At 40.4% G+C, this 23,342-nt stretch overlaps 1 protein-coding gene across 1 annotated transcript in view; it reads right to left on the bottom strand.

Annotated features, from left to right (window-relative positions):
• LOC126252838 (tether containing UBX domain for GLUT4) overlaps nt 1-23,342 on the bottom strand; it is a 58,491-nt gene that overhangs the window by 17,840 nt on the left and 17,309 nt on the right. The window contains exons 3-6 of the mRNA XM_049953784.1: nt 12,552-12,721; nt 12,307-12,466; nt 11,775-12,231; nt 11,323-11,456 (exon numbers count right to left, since the gene is read on the bottom strand). Of these exons, the coding sequence (XP_049809741.1) occupies nt 11,323-11,456; nt 11,775-12,231; nt 12,307-12,466; nt 12,552-12,721 (921 nt within the window). The remainder of the gene's footprint in view (nt 1-11,322; nt 11,457-11,774; nt 12,232-12,306; nt 12,467-12,551; nt 12,722-23,342) is intronic.

The following is a 23,342-nucleotide window of genomic DNA, read 5'->3' as shown; positions in this document are numbered from 1 at the left end:
GGACTAGAGTGAAAGGTGCCCATGGCCAAACGGATGCCACAGTGGTGGATAGTGTTGAGATGGCGTAAGAGGGATGGGCATGCAGATGTACACACACAAAAAACACTCACAGTCGAGTTTCGAACGGACAAGGGACCAGTACAAACGGAGGACTGTGGTTTGATCAGAACCCCAGGAAGTACCATTGAGGACATGTAGGACATTGAGGAACTGTGTACAGCAGGCTGACGGATAAGACATGGGAGGACCAAGAGTGTTTCCTATTGAGCATGAGCCCCAGGAATTTCATAGCTTCAATAGCAATAGCAAAGAGGACGACACTCACGACAAAACCCTGAGTCACACTGTTTTCCTGGGTAAAGGTGTCCGACAAGGCAGAACACACATGCACCTTGAAAACTCTTATCTTTTAAAAATGCCTCAAGGAAACAGGGCAGATGGCCATGAAAGCCTCACGTATAAAAAGTACGGAGGATACCAGTTCTCCAGCATGTGTCGTAGGCCTTCTCCAAATTGATAAACACTGCCAGTCTGGGATTTCCGCACAAAACCATTTATGACATGGATGGACAAAGTAACAAGATGGTCAACCAATGAACGCTCTAAATCCACACTGTAAATTCGTCAGTACATTGCAACACTTGAGCGACCATACCAGCCGGGCATGGACCATACATTCCATCACCTTGCAAGTGCAGCTGGTAAGAGAGGTGGGGTGGTAGCTAGAAGGAAGGTTTCTGTCCTTACCGGGCCTAGGTATGGGTATGACGGCGGCTTCATGCCAGCGCCCGGGAAATGTTCCCTCTGCCCAGATGTAGTTGTAAGTGTTAAGCAGAAAATGTTTGCCAAAAGAGAAAGGTGCTGCAACATCTGAATGTTGATGGCATCTGGCCCTGGGGTGAAGGATTGAGATGAACTAAGAGCAGGATCTAGCTCCCTCATAGTAAAGGCGGCATTGTAGCACTCACAATTCGGAGAAGAGAAGGGTATCGCCCGAGCCGCCTTTGCTCGTTTCCAATGGAGGAAGGCAAGGTGATAGTGGGAAGAGCTTGAAACTTCCACAAAATGGTGGCCCAAGGTGTTGGAGATAGCAATAGGGTCCACAATAACATCATCTGCTACTTTCAGGCCAGAAATTGGGGACTGGATCTTGGTCGCAGAGAGCCGTCGGATGTTGGCCCACATGACAGAGGAAGGAGGGGGGGGGGGGGGGGGACTGTTAAAAGAACTAGTGAATTAAATCCAGCTAGCTCTTTTGCTATCCCAAAAACACAATGACACTTTGCACTCTGTTTATAAATAGTGCGGTTTGCTATCGTAGGATGACGGTTAAAAATGCGGAGAACACGTCTCTGTGTGCGAATTGTGTCACGACATGCCTCAGTGCACCAAGGGACTGGGACACGACATAGTAAAGAGGAACTACGAGGAATGAAATGTTCTGCAGCAGTAAGGATAACGTTTGTGAGATATTTCACCTGGGCATCACAACTGGGGAAATCTTTTTCTTCAAAGGTCGCCTGGGAGGAGTAAAGCTGCCAGTCAGCCAGAGTAAGCTGCCATTTGGGCATGCATGTGGATGGGGTAAGAGTCAGCAAAAGGATAGCACACAGGAAATGGTCGCCCGAGTAGGTGTCAGAAAGAACGGACCATTCAAGATGATGGGCAAGCTGGGCAGTGCAAAAGGATAGGTCCAAATGGGAATAGGTGTGTGAGGAGTAGGAAAGGAAAGTGGATGCTCCAGTGTTACCCTCTTCTGCCTTGCACTGGTTAAGAAGGCCAGCCAAGAGGGCAACTCTCTGACAGGTCCTGGGAGAACCCCCAAAGGGGATGATGCACATTAAAGTCACCGAGTAGCAAAAATGGGGGAGGAAGCTGCCCAATAAGGTGAAGGAAGTCTATCCTGGTGACAGCGAATGACGGAGGTACATAGATGGTACAGAGAGAAAAAGTTAGGTGGGGAAGAAAATGGCAAACTGCAACAGCTTGAAAATTGGTAGTCAGAATGAATGTCATCCTGTAGGAGCAGCATGACACCCCCCATGAAATGGAATGCCGACCTCAGGGGAAAGGTCAGAACGAATCGTTAAGTAACATGAAAGCTCAAAGCGGTCATGAGGGTGTAATTTTGTTTCCTGAAGGCAGAGTACAAAGGGATGCTGTGATGCTAAAAGCAGCCATAAATCCTCTTTGTGGGACCAAAGGCTGTGAATGTTCCATTGGAGGACAGTCATGATGAGGAAGAGATGTAGGGGTGTCAATTCAGCGGCTGCCGAGTGGCAGCTGGTGTAAAGTTGCTACTACAGGGCACAGAAGCAGGAGGATCCTGCTCCATGGGGTTCACAGAAGCACGGCTTGCTTGTGTGGTTGGTCCATGGAGTCCAATGCTGAAAAACGGTTGGTGGTGTGCAATGGCGATACGGAGGCAGGCTGGGCTAAGGTACCACGGGGCGAGACTGCCTAAGAGGATCTTCGAGTTGGCAAAGAAGAAGACCTTTTGCCTTTGGTGGACTACTTCGAGCCTTTCCGGTTAGAGGAAGACTCTGGTGTTGTTTGGCTGGAGGGATGGAGGAAGTCTACATAGGAGTACTACTCCTGTCCTTTCCGGCCCATCGGTTGTGTAGCTGGTGGCTTCGCCCCTTTGGGTGAAAGTTTGACGGTTTGTTGCACAGCTGGACAGGGGGATGTGATGCTACCTTGACACCAGGCGATTTCACAACCTCAGAGCTGAATTTAAGGTTGCATGTCTGCATGGCCATGTCCTTCATGGAGCAAGGAGAAACAAGAACAGAACTATAGGTGCCAGATAGGAGAACACAGGGTTTGCGGCTAGCCAGTAGTTTGAGAGCTACTGGATAAGGCAATAATACATAAGACAGGAACATATGATCACTTTGTGACAAAAGTGAGAACCAGGAAAAGAAGACAATGTTATCGGGAAAGCAATCAGCGCATCATCAGTCAAAACTGCAGACAGACTTCCTACAGTTTCCAATAACGCCAATCTGTAAATCGTACAGCAGTACTCCTTTTACAAGTTTTGATTACAGTGTCAATGTTTTTCCAAGTTATTTGTAGCCATTATATGTTCTTGGCCTAGGCAGTAGCCAGGCATACACATTTTTGTATTTACAGTGCTTTGGAAGATGGCACTACATATAAAGTCCAAAGAGTCACTGCATGGCAGAACTTTTAGGTCGTAAATGGCCGGCAGAATGATGTGTGGCACTGCAGCTGGTATGCTGGCACTCATAAATGTAACAGCTCTGCCCTGCAGGCCAGGTCCAGTTTCATGTTCTCTGGCGGGCTTTTGAAACCACTGACCAGGATATTAGATCTCCCCCCCCCCCCCCCTCCCTGAAATGGAGGTGTATGGCTGGAAGTGTTCTGGATTGTTTCAGGAGGTGAACTAGTGGTGTAGTTTGTGTCTCTGCACTTAAGCCCACTGGCTGGTGTGAGGAACTGGGAACATCCACCATCATACTTGGACATGGCAATGTGTGCATCATTGGCTGTGGTTGTGGAAGCTGCATGAAGATTCCATCTCCAAGTCTGCATCTACTGAAACTGCCACTGGTTTTCTTGGATGCAAGTTATATCTTTGAACACGTGGGACTGGCAATGGTGGGCTTTCTAATGCAGTGTGTAATGCAGTGTGTACCACCAGTAATGATGCAGTCAGTTGGCTATGATGACATTCAAAACATTTTAGTGTGTCAACTAACCTGATGTGCCACCTGTATGTGTCCACAAGCCCTTTGTTCCCTACAAGCATGCACACACTGGTGTTCCTGGTGCGTATTACCATTTGTGCCAGGTTCGGGTTTTCTAGGGCCAGAATATGGAGGAGTGTCATGGTTGTCTCCCATGGAGGTGATCCACTAGGCTACAGTCCTGAATGCGGGTGGTACTATATGTACTCATGAACAGCAGCTGTCATGTTGGTTTGCACAGCTTTCAATATTTGTTGCTGAAATGTCTGAAAATCCTGGATTGCTTAGACTTCATGGAAGTAACTGTTTGTGCGCCACGCGTAATAATGATGAAACTGCTTGATTTGATGTGGAACTGCCTGTAGATGTCACCTCTGAACTATTAGTAGTACAGTTTCTGATACAGAGATTATTATATTTTGTGCGTGTGAACTTTTACAGAATATATCAAACAGTTAAAATTCAAAAACTTTTTACTTACAGTTATAGCTCCTGATCTAACTGAATAAACAACAACTAGGAACATTTTCTTTCAGTGAGCACAAAGAGGAATGTGGGCTTGCAAACTGGAAATTATGGTCAGTGTGTTTTCCACTGCTTTCTAGCTGACCACAAAAATAGTTTTCAAGCTCTTGTAAACAGTGTAGGTAAGTGTAAAGCATGCACAGACCATTCAAGTGTCAGGACATAATGAAGTACCGGCCATTCGATTATCTACCTGCCACTCCAGATATGGTTCATTGGCTGACAAACCGTACTGTGAAAGTGATTTTTACAAAATAGGGAACTCGATAGACACTAGCAGGATACTGAAATGAAATATGCTGAAACCAGTGCAAGAACAATGTTAAGATTTGCTCGAGAGTGTGGAAACTACATTGTGAACATTAGCCACTGTAAACTTTAGGACCTGCAAGCTACTGCACACACTCGCAAGTGCCCAGTGGAAAGTGGGTTTCACAGCTGTCACATCTGACAGAAAAGATGAAACAAGAAAGGACAAAGGATGATCATGGGACTAGTAGGTAAGTTGCTTTGGTATTGGCAGAAAATCATTTCTGCACCTAGAGATAATGTGGCTAGGTTCATTGAGTATCTAGAGAAAGTGGAAAGAGTAGTTGCTGTTGTGGAGCAGGTGCAGAGTAGTAATAGGTCCTCTTAACAGTCATATAAACAATTGAAATAATGACAGTGGGAACATGAATGTTAGAAGAATGGAATGCTGTTTTAGATGAAGAAGAGGTAGACAGCCACTGTGCTTTCACAGTAATTATTATGACAAAGGCAGAAATATAAATAATGTATAGTTGAGACAAGATTGAGAGCAGAATGCTACCCGATCTGATTCTGAATCAAACTAACAGAATACACCATGCGCGAGAAACTACGTCCCATCTATTAGGAAACTGGTGCTCACCAGGTGAAAGCAGTAACACAGCCAGTAACAAAAAACAGCCCACAGAAAGTCAGCACACGCCAACCGATAACAGGACAATAACAGTAATGTACTAAACCACTCTCATTGTCTAGCAGACAGAATTTTGGACACATCAGAAGAATGGGACAAGAAGGAAAAAGAAAACGCTACAGATAATGGGGAAGAACAAATTACATGGGATAAATCATATGAGGATGAAGATGACAATAATGGCAATCTGAAGGCTGAAGTTTTGGTAAAGGAAGTAGAGTCAGTTTTGCAAGGTTTTGAGGAGGAGGAATTGTAAAGATGAAAGGAGTAGCAATAATAATGTCAGGGAACCTATTAGCTGTATTGATTTGCCACAAACTGTCAAACTGTAAAACCAGACAACAGTATTAAAGGTAGCAATGTCGCACAGGGACACAGTTGCTCAGAGCTAGAGAACAGTTTAGCTGATGTGACAGGAAGTCATCAAGTGCTTTGATTTAAAACAGGTGGACAGGTTGGAAAAAAGCAGCTACAGATGTAGTGTTTGATGACCCTATGAATCTACGCATAAATGTACTTGCAACTGAACAAATTTACTTTAGTTGGAGACAATTTCATGAGGAACCTGTTCAAACTAGAATAACTCACACTATTACAAGACTATTACAAGAACTAACATCTCAGGAATAACGGTGCACTGTCTTCCTGACAGTGGTGGCGAAGCCAGTGCTTTGGCCCTAATGTTCTTTGATTCTGTTCCCAATAAGAATGTGTTAACTGTCATTAAAGTAAGCAGTTTAAGGGTAACAGGTGCTACTGGAAAAGTTTCTAGGTCAGTGCAACATGAATCTTTTATATTAGTTGGTACAGGTAACTTAATAATAGATCACTTTGTATAATTGTGTTCAGGTTATGTGTCAAAATGTTGATTGGTACAGCCCTTTTAACTAAATATCAAGGAAAGATTGACTTTGATCAGAGCCACTTAGTATTAACTTTAACAGAACAGATTCTCAAGGGATTATGGAGAATTTCATTGGAAATTATGTGGGCAGTAATAATGAAGCATGGGGAACTGCCTATCATAGTAATGAGAAATAAGGGATATGTGCAGGAAGATACTGAATTTAGGAATAATGTGCAAAATGCTAATGCAGAAGAGAAATATATTCTGGAAGAAATAGAGGCTAGGATACAGTCAATAGATCAGACTTCTGATAAACAAAGAGTAGAATTAGGGAAGTGTTAGCCACTCATCACAAAGATGCTTGGTTAAGTTATTGGATATACATGCCATTTGAATGTAAAGCCTGGACAGGTATTTTTAAGACACTTTATAAGATGTATGTTGTGAGAATGGAAGCTGTTAATCAAGGAGCATTCAGGACAAAAGCTAAGCTTCATGCAAACGCATACTCATTGGAATAGGTCTATGAAACCTTGTAGATCTCAAGCCTTTTCAAAATTGATAGTAATTAGATTCTGCAGAGTGTCTGCCACTCTTTGGTGGACACACAGTTTTGTGCACTGTGCAGTCCCAGCTAGTTGAAACTTTTTTTCCCTTTCAAGTTTCATTCTCTTCTTCTATTTATCTATAGTAAGTAAGGAATATATGCCTTCATGTTGTCCATATGCTTTTAGTTCGTAATATCTTCCTAGTAAGTAAGAATGATTCCTGAAAATGACTACACCCAAATGACGACCTATAAGAGAATATAAGAAGTAGTTTGCAATAGCAAGTTCTAAATGTTCAAGTAACAGTTAACTTCTTAGCATCAATGATTGAAAAATAATGGCTAAAGTTAACGAATAATAAGAAATATCCACAAAAATACAGATACTTTGCATTAAAAGAAATAACTGAAGTTGGAAAGTCCTAAAATCTGAATGAATAAGCTCTGCATAAATTAATAATTTTCATGTTGGAAGTAAGATTGTCTGCAGATAGAGAGTACTAATATGGTGCCATTAGAGGCAAGACAAAGTGTTTTGATACTAACTGAAGAAGATGTACAAATGTGGTGTGAGGATAACACCAAAAATATGTGTAAATACTGAGGTCAGTAGGCTGACGAAGATAAATGGGAGAAAGAAGCATCAAATATGTAGGAAAGTGAAATATATGAATAAATGAAAATAGGGATGGTAAAATTGTGGAAAACTGGCATGTAATTCCCTCCTGTCTCATAAAATAGGACTGAGAAATGCGTAATCTTGCTTAAAGCAAATGCTCAATTAACAGATAAATACTGACACATACAGACAACAATAAACGAATGTGTTAAGAAATGCGAATTGTAGAGTACTGGTATGTTATAATGAAAACAGCTTTTAATTGTGTGTGTAACAGATCAAAGTAACTGCTGGTGGACAAATGACTCCTTTAGCGTACTGATCCTTGTGATAATTGAGCATACGAAGACGGAGCTTACAAAGGTTACTCGTTTTGCTAAGTAAAGCAACATCTAAAGTAATGAAGTGAATTGCAAACTAGCCCAAAATGTGACATTTAAAGAGACATATGCTGACTTTCAGAGCATAATGGCTGTAGTTAAAAAAAATGCAAAGTTAGTGATTCAAGTACAATAATGAAGTAACAAGTAAAAGTGAGCTAGAGTAACATCACAATTTTATGAAGCAATAACCATTTTGAAAAAGTTAACAACAGTTCCCCAAATAATAAATTTTTTCAAATAATAAAATTTTTAAAAAGAAAAATTCTTTCTGATAACTTCTCAATTAATTATAGAAGGAAATTAGAGTATGGAATGTGATTTGTCCTCCCTTAGATATAAATTGAGAACAGAAACTTGGGGTATGTTATCTGTTTCTCAGGGATGTGGAGGATCCATGAAAGGCATCCTACAAGCTGTTTGGAGATCGAAGCTAGGAGGACACCAACAACAGTGACTCTTCCCCTTTCCATTTTTGTAAGTCTGTCAGAGGGACACAAACCATAGTGACTTCCCTCCATCTATCTTAACTGTTTTAGTGAAAGTGGTTCATAAGGACACACACATCACAGTGCTTACAGTTGTGGTTAAACTGATGAGTGCTAAAAAAAGCTGTAAAGGAGTGAAATTTTTCTGTGTGTTCCTCATTCAGGTAAAGACTGGTTGTAAAAACCCACTATATTATGTTTTTCTATATGGTTAACTTTGTGGGTACATTAATAAGGAAAATTTAGCTAAAATCAATTCCATTTAAAAGCAATCAGCTATACTAACATCACTTGTTTACAATATTTAATTTTGTTCAAAAATAAATTTTTCAAAAAGATAAATGGAGGGTGACAAGGCAAAACAAGTGCTGTATCACTGTAAGAGGTGCAGAGGCAAGCGTATGTGCCAGGGTTTACCCCAGTTCACTACTACCAGCACCACATCGTCATAACACATCTGCCTGGGCTTAACATATAAAGGATTGCACCATATCTAAGAATGAAACTAAAAATTAAAATAACTTTTCCAAACTTCATCAGTGTATGCTTCAGTATATTAATATTAACACTGTAAGGTCTCAGAAAGATCAAATGAATATGTTGGACAAGATATACGAGCTTAAGAAAAAAGTAAGTGGCACTGAATAATAAGACTACAAAACTAAAAGTTTTTCAGAATATGCAAATGTATGTCACAGTTAAAAGTTACAGGTCTCAGCTTGATTAGAGCAATACTGCGTTCAAAATCTGCTTTTGGACGAAAAGTTGAAGCTATCACATAGATGAAAATACGTGTGTAACCACAGTTTGTCGAAAAGCATTAAATAAGTAACATCAATAAACTGCCTATATTAGTTTTCAAGATACCTGCTAAAAACCAAATTTGGAATGAAAATGTCATGATAGATTAAGTATCATTTGTATTTGTAATAGAAAGTTCTAATTACAACACTCGATTACATGCATGCAACAATACAGCTGTACTAAGTTTCAAGATGCTATTGTAAATAACAGAGTTTACAAGGAGTCTTAAAGAGGCAGTTCAGAGGTCATGCTCTACTATTTACTTCATTCTAAAGATTCTAGCTGGCAAAGTTTAAACGCAGCTAAGCTAAAACTTTTTCAATAACTAAAGAAAACTTAACTATTTATATAAAAATTAAGAAGATTGTAAATTGTTAAACAACAGAGCTAGTAAGTAATACATGTCTGAGAAAGGGGCCACTTAAATACTGCTACTTGAGTCTAGGGCAGTTGACAGCAGATGTTCCATTTGGCAGTCCACTGTGCCCATTTACAAATATGGTCAGAGAGGCAGTTCGGTGGAGACACTTCGCACCAAGATATAAATCTGTTCGTGTCAGTCGAACGCTTGCATATGTTTTGTCTCAGATGACGTCAGAACTGGGCAGACTTGAAGGCATTTTTGGTAAAAGTAGAAAGTGAACTCGTGAGGACTGTATACTGTCCTGGATCGTTTAGATTTCATGGATGTGCCACCCATAATGTTTATTAAACGCATGGCAAGTGGCAAAATTATTTTGTACTTTTAAGGTGAGCAATTAACTTTTGGTATTAGAAGTCAGGGCGATACACCTTTTTACTTAGAATTTCCTGTAAATGTGGCCTCTAAACTGTTTCTGATAGGAATATTATTATGATCATCATCATTAGTGATATTATTATATTTTGTGCTTGTGAACTTTTACAGAATATATCAAACAGCTAAAACTCAAAAACTTTTATTTATGGTTACAGCTCCTGATCCCACTGACTAAACGGCAAGTAGGAACATTTTCTTTCAGTGAGCACAAAGAGTAACATGGACTTTTAGACTGGAAATTATGGTCAGTATGTTCTCCACTACTTCCTGGCTGGCCGCAAAAATAGTTTTCAGGCTTTTGTAAACAGCGAAGGTAGGTGTAAAGCACACACAGATAATATGAGTGCCTTTTCAAAATGACAAAGTACTGACCATCTGATTATTTACCTGCCACCCCACAAAGGGAAAAAAAAACATTTTTCAGGTACAATGAACATAAAGATTCATTCAGATTAAGTAATTATGACGAAATCAGCTGTTGTGAACCATATATATGAAATAGGCCATCCCATTGTGGGAATAAAAAAGGAATTAGAAATCTTGCACACATAAAAGAAGGGGAGGAACCTCTACTTGCTAGAAGAAATGGAGATTCATTGAAAGAAACACAGCAATCTTCCGAATGTACAAGACAATGAAATAAGATTTTTTTGTGGCTTTGTAGACTTATTTTAGGGCATTTACATGATTATAAATTTGTTATCTCTCTTTGATGCATGTCACTTCACAACAACCCCCTAAACCTCCATAAGCGTCAACTTGACACTCTGATCCCACACTAGAGAAGCAAGACGTAGCCTGGTATAGTGTGTGCTGTGAGATTGGGCAGCCATGGACTGATACCGATTGTATCTTATGAACGCCATAATTATTATTGTTGGTAGATTTTTTATTGTTTTAACTTCATGAACAAAGTTTTACAACCTGATGGTGAAGCATCATCTCTGAAAATGCTTTGTTGAGCAGTGTGTAGGACATAAATACAGTTGAATGCTACTAATTATCACTGTGCAAACTTAACAGCTTTACCTCATACCTGTAAAGGTAATATTAAAAAACAAACTTACTACTATTATTGTGTATCACTCGAATGTTTGGAATCCGTACCAGATCAGATTGAAGGAAGATATCAAAGCAATGCAGAGGCGGGCTGCAAGACTGGTTACTGATAGGTTCAAACAACACGCAAGTGTTATGGAGAGTCTTCGGGAACTCAAATGGGGATCACTGAGGGAAGGCAAAAGTCTTTTCGAGAAAATTTAGAGAACTGGCATTTGAAGTTGACTGCTGAACACCTCTATTGCTGATAACATACATTGCACTTAAGGACCATGAAGATAAGATACGAGAAATTAGGACTCATATGGAGACATACCGTTAGTCATTTTTGCCTCACTATTTGCAAGTGAAATGATAAGCAGTGATACAGGGTACTCTCCAATACACACTGTACGGTGGCTTCTGGAGTATCTATGTAGTTGTACATGTAGATGTAGAAAAACTGACGTTCCCACAATTAAAGGCAGCAAGTTGACGCTTATGTGACTTTCATGGGAAGATGCTGTGTTCATAAATGTAACAGCAATCTCAGAATAACGTTCTGTCAAAGTGACAGTCAAAAACCACAATTCTCATGTAAAGTTAGCTGCAAACTTACCTTCGACGTTTTATATCTCTCAGCAATATTCGTGCATCCTCTACAGTCAGGTCAAAAAAGTCATCTGGGAGATCATCATAAACAGCACTCTGCACACAAGCAGAATTGAAAGCAATGGCATTTCTATCACCTAACTGAAAAAGAAACAAAGACTTATTTACACAGGTATCACAGTGTTATGAAAAGTCAAAGCACTTCAACAGTGCTGGTAAAAATGCATTAAAATTTTTCTTCTCACAGAACATCACAATTGATTTCCACCACAAACTTATAACGTTATTTTATGATATTCAAACTTTGGAGATTTCAATCAAAAACTAGTTTCAGTGTTGGATCCTTATCAGTTATTGAAATAAAGTTATAAGGAAATAGTCAACCCATCATTTAAAACGGAGCATGATGATATGACTTTTGAACATCATTTCACCAGTTCACAAAGATGAACATCTTACTAGAATAAGTTCTTCTTCAACAGGTTCAGGACCTGGATCTGCACAATGCGTTGTGGTAGGAGCAGCTTCTCTGTCAACAGGAACATCCATCTTCATAGCATCATCTCTATCAATTTTCTTTGTTTTATTTTCAGTACACCTCTGGGAATCAATGAATATGTCCTGATTTTCTTTATTCTCTTCAATTTTAGTAGTAGTCACTTGCTGTACATCAGTTACATCTGTGGAATGCATACACCCTTCCATGTCTGCACTAGTAACATTCCTTACTGCTGATTCAACTGTCTTTGAAGTTTCTTTGTGGGGTTTTAACTCCTTGGGTGATAATTTTAACTGCTCTGGTTGGGATTTAGCAATCTCAGGTGCCTTTTTAGTAACAGGTTCCACAGGTTTGTGTGGTAAAGGAGCTGATACATTGGCTTGATACTGGAGCTCTTCTGGTGCACGTTGAATCAACCTGCAAAATTAAAATGTAGTAACCAGAAAAATATAATTTTGGATGGTAGTGGTTACTGCAATGAAAGATTGTTACCTCAACATGGCTCTACCTCCAGTTATGCCCAGATTTCTTAATGTTGTTTCTCTAAGTTTCTGTACGCCCACTACTTCTGAACGCATATATATCACCACAGGATTTGAGCTAATATCTGTTCCTTCTGGACAAAGTTTCTGCACAATGTCCCATAAATTATCTAAAAACAGAGAGTGAAGAGCACAGTGAGTGAAACGCAAACTTCATTAGTCTTTCATCCTAGATTATTGTTGAAACATAATCACCTGTTGGTACAAAACTTCCCATGTTCCTGCTTCCAGACTCAGACTGTAGAGCAACAGTAACTTCAGATTCTTTTCGCTGCTTAGCTATTGGTGCCATTTCCAATTGTGCATTGTTTGGAAGACCAGAAAAACGTATTGCTGAGGTCAGGTCCAAGACATGATTGTGATGTCTGAAGGCACATAATTAAACTAAGGTAATTCTTAATCATTTTGTCAAACTTCAATAACTGTTTTAATCTCTTACAATGAAAAAATGTCACAATTACTATTCACCATCAAGCACTTACCCACATTGTTTATAAAAGAACAACAGAGACTCAAGAATCAAATGTTTTATTAATAAAAGAGGCCTGAAAAGTCAAATAGAAAATAAAGCTGAATAGTTCACATAGCAAATGTAAATGTTTCTTTCAGAGCAGCAATTCTTCCAATGTACAATCCCTTGAAGTAGTAGCAACCGGTTGTATATCAGTTGAAGACATTGTGCAGTACACTGATTTAGTGTCCCTTATATACAAGTCGCGGCGCTAATGGCTGCAAAGATAAAAGCTTTTCCTGACGTCAACTTTTGGCTGGCATGGGTGCTTGCCGAGATAGTGTCTGAAAGACAACTATCTTGCAGTGACAGCCATGGCCGCCACGGCAACCTTGGGACCCAGTGACCTGGCGGCCTCGAAACGAAACGGCATGTAAGTGCCATGTTTCATGTTTCATGAGGCCGCCGGGTCACTGGGTCCCGAGGTCGCCGTGGCGGCCATGGCTGTCACTGCAAGATAGTTGTCTTTCAGACAATTCTTCCAAGATAGTTGTCTTTCAGACACTATCTCGGCAAGCACCCACGCCAGCCAAAAGTTGACGTCAGGAAAAGCTTTTATCTTTGCAGCCATTAGCGCCGCGACCAAATGTGTTTTAATACGTATATAAAGACAGTGTCAAGTAAAGGTTATTTAGTCAGCAGCCAAAAGCTGACGTCAGGAAAAGCTTTCATCTTTGCACTCAGATTGAAAGATCTACAATTTACATCATGCATTATGGTCTGCAGAGACGATTATATGCAAAAAAACCTCTTCCCAATATCATTTATTTTAACTTCAATCGTAAAATTGCTATAAAGCTGCAGCTCCCTTATTTTCAAGATAATGAGTATCTTCTAACTGCCAGCAGTCTCACCCACACTGCAACACTCCATCACCCATCCAATTTATGCACTTATCCTAGTCCATCACTATGAAGCTACTCCCATTCCGCAATGTACAGGTCATTCTTCTCATCCATAATCAGCTATGCTGTGATTACTCTGTAACATTTTACATCAGTACAAGTAGCTAGACATCCACCACACCTCCAAATTTTGCCTGCGTAACTACAACTCTACCCCCCCCCCCCCCCCTACTGTTGACTATGCTCAACATCATCACATCAGTGACTTTGGCAGCTGCTTCAAAACCCGTGCTATTTGGATTCCCCTTTCTTCTGTATGTGTGTGTGTGTGTGTGTGTGTGTGTGTGTGTGTGTGTGTGTGTGTGTGTAAAATCAACAGCATACTTATTGCAATAGAGAACGGTAAGTCAAACATTGTGATGGTATGCTTTTATATATCACCTGGCTCAGAAGTCAAAGTGGTGGATAGTCGTGTCAGGCATGCAAAATATTTCAACAACAGAATGAGTTGCAATCATCAGGTATGCATATGGACTTATACCAAGAGGCTGGATCAACTACTACTCACACCTGCAGGCACCATGGGTAAGTCAGGCATTCCACACACTGTCTGCACTCCAGTCTGTGCCCCACTGCAGTATATGGAGAAGATAAAACTCTTGCTAAATTAGCCTACCTACAGAAACAACAAACCAACCAGGAAGGTCCATGGGAAAATGCTGACACTTCTCCAAGCATTTAGTCTGGCACAAGATATTACCTAGACTATGTGTATGCAAGGACTGGTACTGTGAAGGTTATACGAACTCCCTAAAATGCATAATGAAGGTGTACTATTTTGCTCCAGCTTAAGAAACGTATGGTATTTCCAAGTATCTGAAAGACATTCTCAGCATGTATGTTGGTAAATGTCAACACCATATTTGTAACCCACAGGACTTTCAACAACAGTGCAGTCACTTCAAATTTCACAACACTAACATTCTTGTCAATATTGACATTGTTTCCCCTCTTCGGCGGAGGTGCCACTAGAAGAGAATAAAAAGCTGATCAATGAGAAATTCAATGATGAGATGATAGTGCTATTTAGACACATCCCAATCTCTATCTACTTTATCTTTAATGGAGACTGCCATGAAGAGACCAGTGTGGTTGCTAAGGGCAGACCCTTTTCCACCATTGTCACAAACCTGTATATGAACACTCAAAAGAGAAAGTTCTAAAATCAGCTAACTCACTTCTTTTGTTAATAGTCAACATGCTTATGATAAGACCAGGTGGGAAAGACAAACTACACTGACAGAAATGGGAAGTGTTATACCATTAAGCAGCAGTTCAATATTTATTAGACATTGTGGAGATGTTTACCACACAATAGGCATCAATTGATTAAACTTTCATTACATTCAGAACTGAAGTCCATCATTAACGTTAGTTGAGCACAAATACACTCAAACTTGTTGTAGCAGGGCAGCAAATAGCCTCTGAATGTCATGTTGAGGAATTTCTTACCGTGCTTGAAACACATGCTATCCAAGTTCATGATGATTACTGGCTGGAGGCTCACATAGACCTATGTCATCCAATAGTATTCCATACAAGCCTTGTGGGCAATGCAGTAGGCAGGATACGGATCCATAGATTCCTAGGAGTTTACGGTGTGAACTGCGGAGTGGTGTCTTGCATTCCAGTTGGAATATGCCATTTGGTACTGGGATCATGAAGGGTTTGAGAACAGGATTTACCATTATTGCCGCATACTGGAAAGCATTCTGACTCCTTCAACAATTACATCAATCTTGTTGTCGTATCCAATAGCTCCCCACACCACAGGTCACAGAATTTGAAAGATATGGACTGAATAATTTCTGCTTCCTGTCACCTTTCACTACAGCTACCCTTCTGGTAGATGTGTGGCTTGTGCTTTCTTACAACCACTGGGCACAGATTTCTATTCAGGGGTCTATAGTTACTGTTAAGGTCTTCAGCCACAAGACCAGTTTGCTGCAGCTCTCCACACTAATCTATCCTGTGTAAGCCTCTTAAGCTCTGAATGACTACTGTGCCCTCCATCTATTTGAATCTCCTTAGTGTATCCATGCCTTGATCTCCCTCTACAATTCTTACCCTCCTCATTACACACACACACACACACACACACACACACACACACACAAAATTTTGATAGAATCTTTACGTTGGTACGAAACAGATTAATTACATCATGATCTAATCCCATAATTGCCATGGTAATTCATTCCAAATACCAGTTAAATAGGGAACAGATATCATTCATCACTCCTGAGAACTTTCCTGGTGTGTGCTACTTGTATATATGAAAGCGATGATCTTCATTTACCTAATGCTGTTCTCCAATTTTCATGTAGAGCTCTATGCAACATCCGATAACCAAATTACAGCTATGCCAGACAATTTGTGTGGCCTTAGATACTCAGTGACTACCAAGCAAAGCCAAAACAGGTCACTAGTTGGAGTCAGCATACACGAAATACCCCTCATCCAATCTTCCATGTGATACCCAATGTCAACAGAAAGTGTCAGTTTGTTTCCTATTACAAACAAAATTATTTTTAAATTTTAATTTTACATTACCATTCAATAGAGCACTCACAAATTAGTCTAGTACGATACTTGTTTTATCAGTATGTACTAACAGGGACAGCAAAACATGAGGGCTTAACAGCAATCAAGCAGCAACACAGTAGTGTTGCACGTTTGGCGCTAACAACGAGTACAGGAGCCAGGACACAGCTATCGCTGCTGAAGTCCTGATTTTTCTTTGTGTTTTACTGTCCTTGTTAATACAAACTGATAAAACAGATATCCCACTAGACTAACTTGGGACAGTTCTATCTACTTTGAAAATAATTTTGTTCGTAACAGGAAACAAACTGATGCTTTCTGCTGACAATGGGCATCACACAAATGACATGATGTGCACTATTCTTTGGGCTGACTCCAGTTACACAATGAAAAAACAAAATTGCAGATATCTGCTGAAATGCTAGTGAAAATGCACCTTACGACTCTTAGGAGAGACCCCTTGTATAAACTGAAGTCCCCCGCCACCGTTCTCTCTGTACGTTTCGACTAATCACAGAAACTACTGCTGGGATTTTGATGTGGTTTTCACTAATATATAGCCTGTTTTATAAAGAAAGCTTGTGTATGTAGCTCACAAATATATCAAGCGAACTGACTAAACTATAGTGAATTAAAGTTTCCTCCCCCCACTGCCATCTAGCCAACCATAGGTCATTCCATATCTGAATGAGCAGAGATCTTATTTGCACCCATAAGTCTGCACCTGGGAGCAGTAAAGCAAATGGGGCCAAGTAATCACTCTAGCCAGTCAGTCTGTTCATTCCCTGGGATACCCAACCAATATGACTTGGAGGGAGCCCACAGAAAGACAACCAAGCAGGCATTAAGTTCAGTGAGAAGGTGATGAATAACAGAGACCACAGGCTGACAAGGTGAACATTGTTCCATGGTCTGAAGACTGCTCATTGAGTCACTGTGTATTAAAACACAGCTAAGGGAGGTCCATTCAATTAAGTAGAGGGCTCTGTCAATGCTTGTCAGCTCCACTAAAAAAATACTACTTTTTCCTGGCAACAAATATTGCTCCTGACTGGCAGGAGATGTAAAAGCATGTCCTGTCTTATCCACACATTTAGCGCCGTCAGTGTAAAAATTGGTAGTACCCTGAAACTCCTGAAGAACTGAATATAACAAATGCTAAAAGGGGCAGGGGTGAGGGTTGCATGTGAAAAGAAGGTGGGCAAATTTGAGGGAGGAGAAGCACAGATCACGAGAGAGGGCTGAGAGGCAATGTATCAGGAGGTAGATGCCCACGGTATGCAAAAAGACTGGGATATGTTGGATGATCAGGGAATTGCACAGGAGACAAAGAGTTGGTATCGATGGAACTGAAGAGGTAAGATCCGTGCTTCAGCAAGGAGACTGTCCTTGGGACTAGTCCGGAAGGTGCCAGTTGCCAGAAAAACTCCACAATGTTGTAATGGGTCCAACAATTTCATAGCCAAAGGCTCCACCAAGTCATAAACCTGACACCCACAGTATAGTCAGGACAAGATCAGGGTCCAGTAAATACAAAGAAGAGTAGGCTGATCCACACCCCCATGAGGTGTGTGCATGGAAGCAGAATGCATTAAGCTTCTGCATGTTACTACAGGGTATGTCAAAAAATGTATACACGCTCTGCACTGTCATACAAAATTTATTTCCTGTTCTACATAGTTCAGCTTCTGGGCAAAAGTAATGTTATATTGGTTCAACAGATGGCAGCAGAATTGTCACTCATGCTGTGCAATCCAGTTAGTGACAAGGGTGTAACCTCGACATGGCAGATGTATGCTTGAGCTTTGAAGTGTGGAAGTAAGTGATTAAATGGTATAAGAAGTTTCAGAATGTCATTATGGTTCAAAGACAGTGGAGAAGTGAGTATGGTATAGCACCACCTTCAAAGTATAACAATGACATGTCTATGAGACAAATTCAAAGTTAACAGAACAATGTGTAATGTACACAAAAAGTGGCACATGAGAGTATTGTTAAGTGTTAGTTGTGTGCTACACATTCTGAAGAAAGGCATGTTTCATGGGTACATCCCAACACTTGTGCAACATCTCAATGACAACGTATCAGACTGTAGGTTAGATTGTTCGGAATGGATTCAGGAAATGTAACAAGTGAACCGGGATTTCTGGATAGCATAATTTACATTTAATGGAATTGTCAATATGGCACAATTATGTATACTGGGCTAAAGATAATCCTCACATTACAGGTGAAAAGGCTGTGAATTGTCCTGGTGTGAATGGGTGGTGTGGTTTGTTTGCAAGTGGGCTAATTGAGCCTTTCCAATTTGAAGTCAATGTAGCTGGAGAAAAGTATCTACCACCACTTGCTGATTCCATATTCCCTGCTATACATGAGTTATAAGATAATGACAAATTTTGATACCAACAAGATGGAGCCTCACCATGTTGTCATAGAGGCATACCTGTATCAAAATTTGACAGGCCAGTGCATAGGATGCAGGGGGGCAAACTAAGTTTCCTCCATACTCTCCACAACCTACGCTGCTCGATTTCTTCTTATGGGACACAGTAAAAGATTAGATGTGCACACAAGAACCACATAACCTGAACATACTTTGGAGTGAGATTCAAGCAGTTTGTGCAGAAATCACATTGGACACTTTGGTATGATGTACGGAATCAATGGTGACTCATGCTCAGAAATGTATTGATTCTGAAGATCACCATTCTGGAAATCAATCGGAAAGAAAGTACGTTAACTTTTCAAATTTGCCTTTAATCTTTCCATTTCCAGAAATTTAATCTTGTAGAATGGGAAATAAATTTCCTGTGACAGTTCAAAGTGTGTATACATTTGTTTGAGGCACCCTGTAGTCAGCTTTTTATCAAAAAGTCAGCTTTTTATCGAAAGTAAGACTCAAAAAACAGGACTGTGCAACAACTCTGAAGTATTGGGTACTCAACTAGAGCTCTGGGTCAGGATGGACTACGGTACGACGACAGAAATGGATGACCTGTATTTTTTCAGGAGAGATCTGGAAACTGGGGAAAGGGACTGATAGCAGTCTTACGGGACCCAGCAGACCCAATGGAGAATGACTGCTGAGCCACACCTCAAGTGGCTCTGCTGTCACAATATAGGACAGTCACTCAATACACTTGCAGTTGGAGTGTCTTTGCTATTACACCATTGTCCATGTTTAGAACAGCAAGCTTCATCCTTGTTCATATTGAGAACTGGGCTCTATTTTTTGTTGCATTATTTGTAATGAGTCTTCATACTCTTGAAGAAATACAAGTTAAGTAAATCTTCTGTTTGCTGTGCTAACTTGCTCACTTATCATTTCTGCTCCTGTCCAACTTTCCTATGAAGAAATCTGCTGCATCACTCTGTAGCCTCTCCTTACCATTGTGTACAAAGTCATACACAACAATTTATACGAGCACCAAATATTCCGCAATGCTGGTATTCACGCAAATACTGAACAATCCAGAATATATAAAAATTACAAACATAAGTTATTTCAAGAACATTGCTGAAATATAACTACTAAATAATAAGGAACTACTGGTGGTGGTCGGGTTTGAACGGGCGACTCGCAGCATGCCAACCAGCAACGATAACCACTACACCGCATGATGTGTGTTATAGCTCGTTGTATTTGTTATATCAAGACAATGGCTGTGTCGGAGTATACCCTCACCGAGGTGAACAGCAACTCTGAACATGCACAAGTCCACCGATGCAGGCCAGTGGGGGTAGTATTATGCTATGAGAGACATTCACATTTGTAGGCCATGGGACCTGTGATAGTAATCAAAATCACTGTGACCACTGAGGACTACATGAAAATTATTGTAGACCACTTGCAACCCTTCATACTTAATGTCTTCCCTGATGGCACTGGCACCTTTCAGGAGTATGATAGTGAACTCCCACTGATGTCTCAGCCAACAAATTCACCTATCTGAACATGATACTATCAGGAGCTAGTTCTGCACCCACAAACCACCAGCCCATGATTTACAGCAATTGTGTGGCCTGTGGGTAGAAGTCTCGTGCCACACAAGGTCACTGCTGTAGTGAATTCCAAAGATGAAGCAGCATGCTATTAAACTAGTGGTCATAACGTTTTGGCTGGTCATTGTATACGGTAAATTGTGCTGAGGATTACCCCTTGAAGGGGACCCTGTGCTATTCTGCCTGGGTCCACAATCTCATTGCTTGGCCAATGAGTGTGTTGCAGCCCACACATACCTGTGACAAAGGTACAGGTAGATCCCATTACATGCAGATTCATTACACGCATTTTCACGCGTACACGAATTTAGTTTTAAGTCCACTGCTGCCATCTGTTAACAGTACAAAAATGCAAAACTGTGTTAATGCATCTCAATGCACATCTTCGGTCATGTGTGTGGATACATGACTCATCGGTACAGGTCAACAGAGCTGTGAAGTTGCACTTCACCACGTCTATATCTAAAAATTTTAGTAAAATAAAATTTAGTGAGCCTGTCGAGCAAAAGACATATGTATGAAGGTGGTATTCGTTAGAAACAAAGTGACAACTTTGGATCGCTATGAGAAAAGTGGGTGCACTGTTGACATTCAGCATGCTTTGCGACTTAGTGAACCCACTGTGACAACTATTTGCTACAATGCAGAATCATTTCAAAAAACTTCATACTGCTAAACTGACTTCAGTATGAGTTAAGTGACTGAATCTCACATGGAAGCAATGGAAAGAATGGAAAGAAAAATGTTAAGGCATTGGACTGAGCACCACAACCAATAGCACATGCCTCTCTCTGGAGCTGCAACTCAAGCTAAATCCAAGAGCTTGTATCCAGTTTTCATAAAAGAAGAGGATGATCCAGCACCTTTATTGGCCAGCTCTGGTTGGTTTGAGCACTTCAAGCATAGTTTTGGCTTTCACAATAATATAACGACATGAGAGGCAGAGATGATGTTGGGGGCTGAAGAATTAGAAAGAGGTTTAAAGGAATTGTGACAGAAAAATGCTACACTGCAAAGCATATTTTCAACCTTGCTGAAATGGGCTTATTTTAGAAAGAAGTGCCGAGCCATACAATCGTTTCTACTGAAGAAAAAACAGCACCTGGATTTAAGGCTGCCAAGGACTGATACACCCTTCTTTTCTGAGGAAATGTTGTGGCTGATTGCAAATTAAAACTCCCTTTTAATCTACCAATCTCAGAATCCTAGGGCACTAAAGAGTTGTGACGAGCAGGCTGAGAGTTCATTGGAGATGGAATAACAACTTCAGTGAATTATTGTGTGTTTCAGTGTTAAATTAGTATGTGTATAAATTTCACATTAAAATGTGTTTCACTAAAATGATAGTTATTTTTGGTAAAAATACTAAGAAACACTGCAACTTGGAACTTGATATGTGAGTAGATGAGAACCTAACCCCGTATTTTACACATAAAATAACTCAATTTACACAAATTCTGTATGTGTGATGACTGTGCAGAATGTAACAATCACTTGTATCACTTGTTTGCCTGTATCAGGTACTCTAGAATGTTAAGCATATGTTTAGTGACTTTTCCACTGTCATACACAGATGAGATGTGGAGACTATATTGAGAAGGCTGCCCGGAGACAACAGGACCATGATAATATTTGTTAATACTGTGCTACAGTCATATGCTCTCCAACCTTTTCTGATGACAATGTGTATGTTTGGCAGTAAGTAATTGTGTTCTAGCCATTAATCCTTTTGTGCCTGAACAATACATTCTAGAGTTTTTTCTAACAAATGAGTTTGGTGCAGTTAGCCTATAGCCTGGCAGTACTCTGTTCTTTTCCTTGCTTTAGTATGGGCACAATGATTTGCAAAACCCATATCACCAGGAGCAATTCATAGGCCACATTTAACAGAGAATTCACAGATGTTGTAATGGGTTTGATGACAAATGTGAGAACACAGGTTAAAAAATGTTGTCAATCAAAGAAAGGAAGAGAGTTTTTCATTGCCAGTTGCAGTTCCCTCATTGTAATGCGTGTGTGTTTAGAGAGTAATCTTTCACAGTGAGGTTGAATTAAATTTCTGTAGGCTTCACAGACGAAGTGATTATGTCCACAAAGTCCACCGTACAGCCTGTGACTGTCTATCCAATGTTTTGAGTGCATTTTCTGTTTATAGAGCTCCTGATTTTCTGCCATATGTCCATCATGCCAGCACTGACCATCAGTGGGGCACAGAATTACTTCCAAGATTCAGTTTTGCATAGTTTAAAGATCTGCTTCACTCTAGTGCTGACATATTTGAATTTGAGACACTTTTTTTCTTTGAACTGTTGTCAAAATACTCTTAATTCTGCCCCCTTTAAATCAATAGCCCAAAAGCATTCCAGGCTGCATAGTATCATAAGCAGTTAATTTTGGGAATGGCAAACAGTGTTCCTTGGAATGGTCATTGAAGCTCTTTTCTAGAACATGACCACCGAGCAAAGTAGCACAGCAGTTAACACACTGGACTCTCATTTGGGAGGATGACGGTTCAAGCCAGTGTCTAGCCATCCTGATTTAGATTTTCCATGATTTCCCAAAATCGTTCCAGGCAAATACCAGGATGGCTCCTTTGAAAGGGCACAATACATTTCCTTCCCCACCCTTGACACAATCTGAGCTTGTGCTCCATCTCTAATGACCTTTATGTCAACAAGACATCAGACCTAATCTTCCTTCCTTTTTCCAACATGACCATGAACCAGGCAAGGAGGAATACTGACAGTCTCCTCTTTTAGCTGTGTCAAATACTGATTCCCAGTCTTTTCTGTCATATTTCAATATGCTTGAACAAACCATCTGAAATGGAGGAAATGAATTTGCTGCCAAATTCATCGTAATCATATGTGGGGAAGTGTTCACCAATTTAATTGGTATACTTAATATCGGGAGCATCACAAGACTCAACTATATGACAAGCACTACATTCAGTACTGCTGATCCCACTCTTGCATTGTTTGCTGCCATGTCCAAAGTAGAGGCAACTAGAGCACTGTCTCA

Source organism: Schistocerca nitens, chromosome 4, assembly GCF_023898315.1.
Source record: "Schistocerca nitens isolate TAMUIC-IGC-003100 chromosome 4, iqSchNite1.1, whole genome shotgun sequence".
NCBI lineage: Eukaryota > Metazoa > Arthropoda > Insecta > Orthoptera > Acrididae > Schistocerca > Schistocerca nitens.
This window is presented reverse-complemented; position numbering and strand designations above follow the sequence as displayed.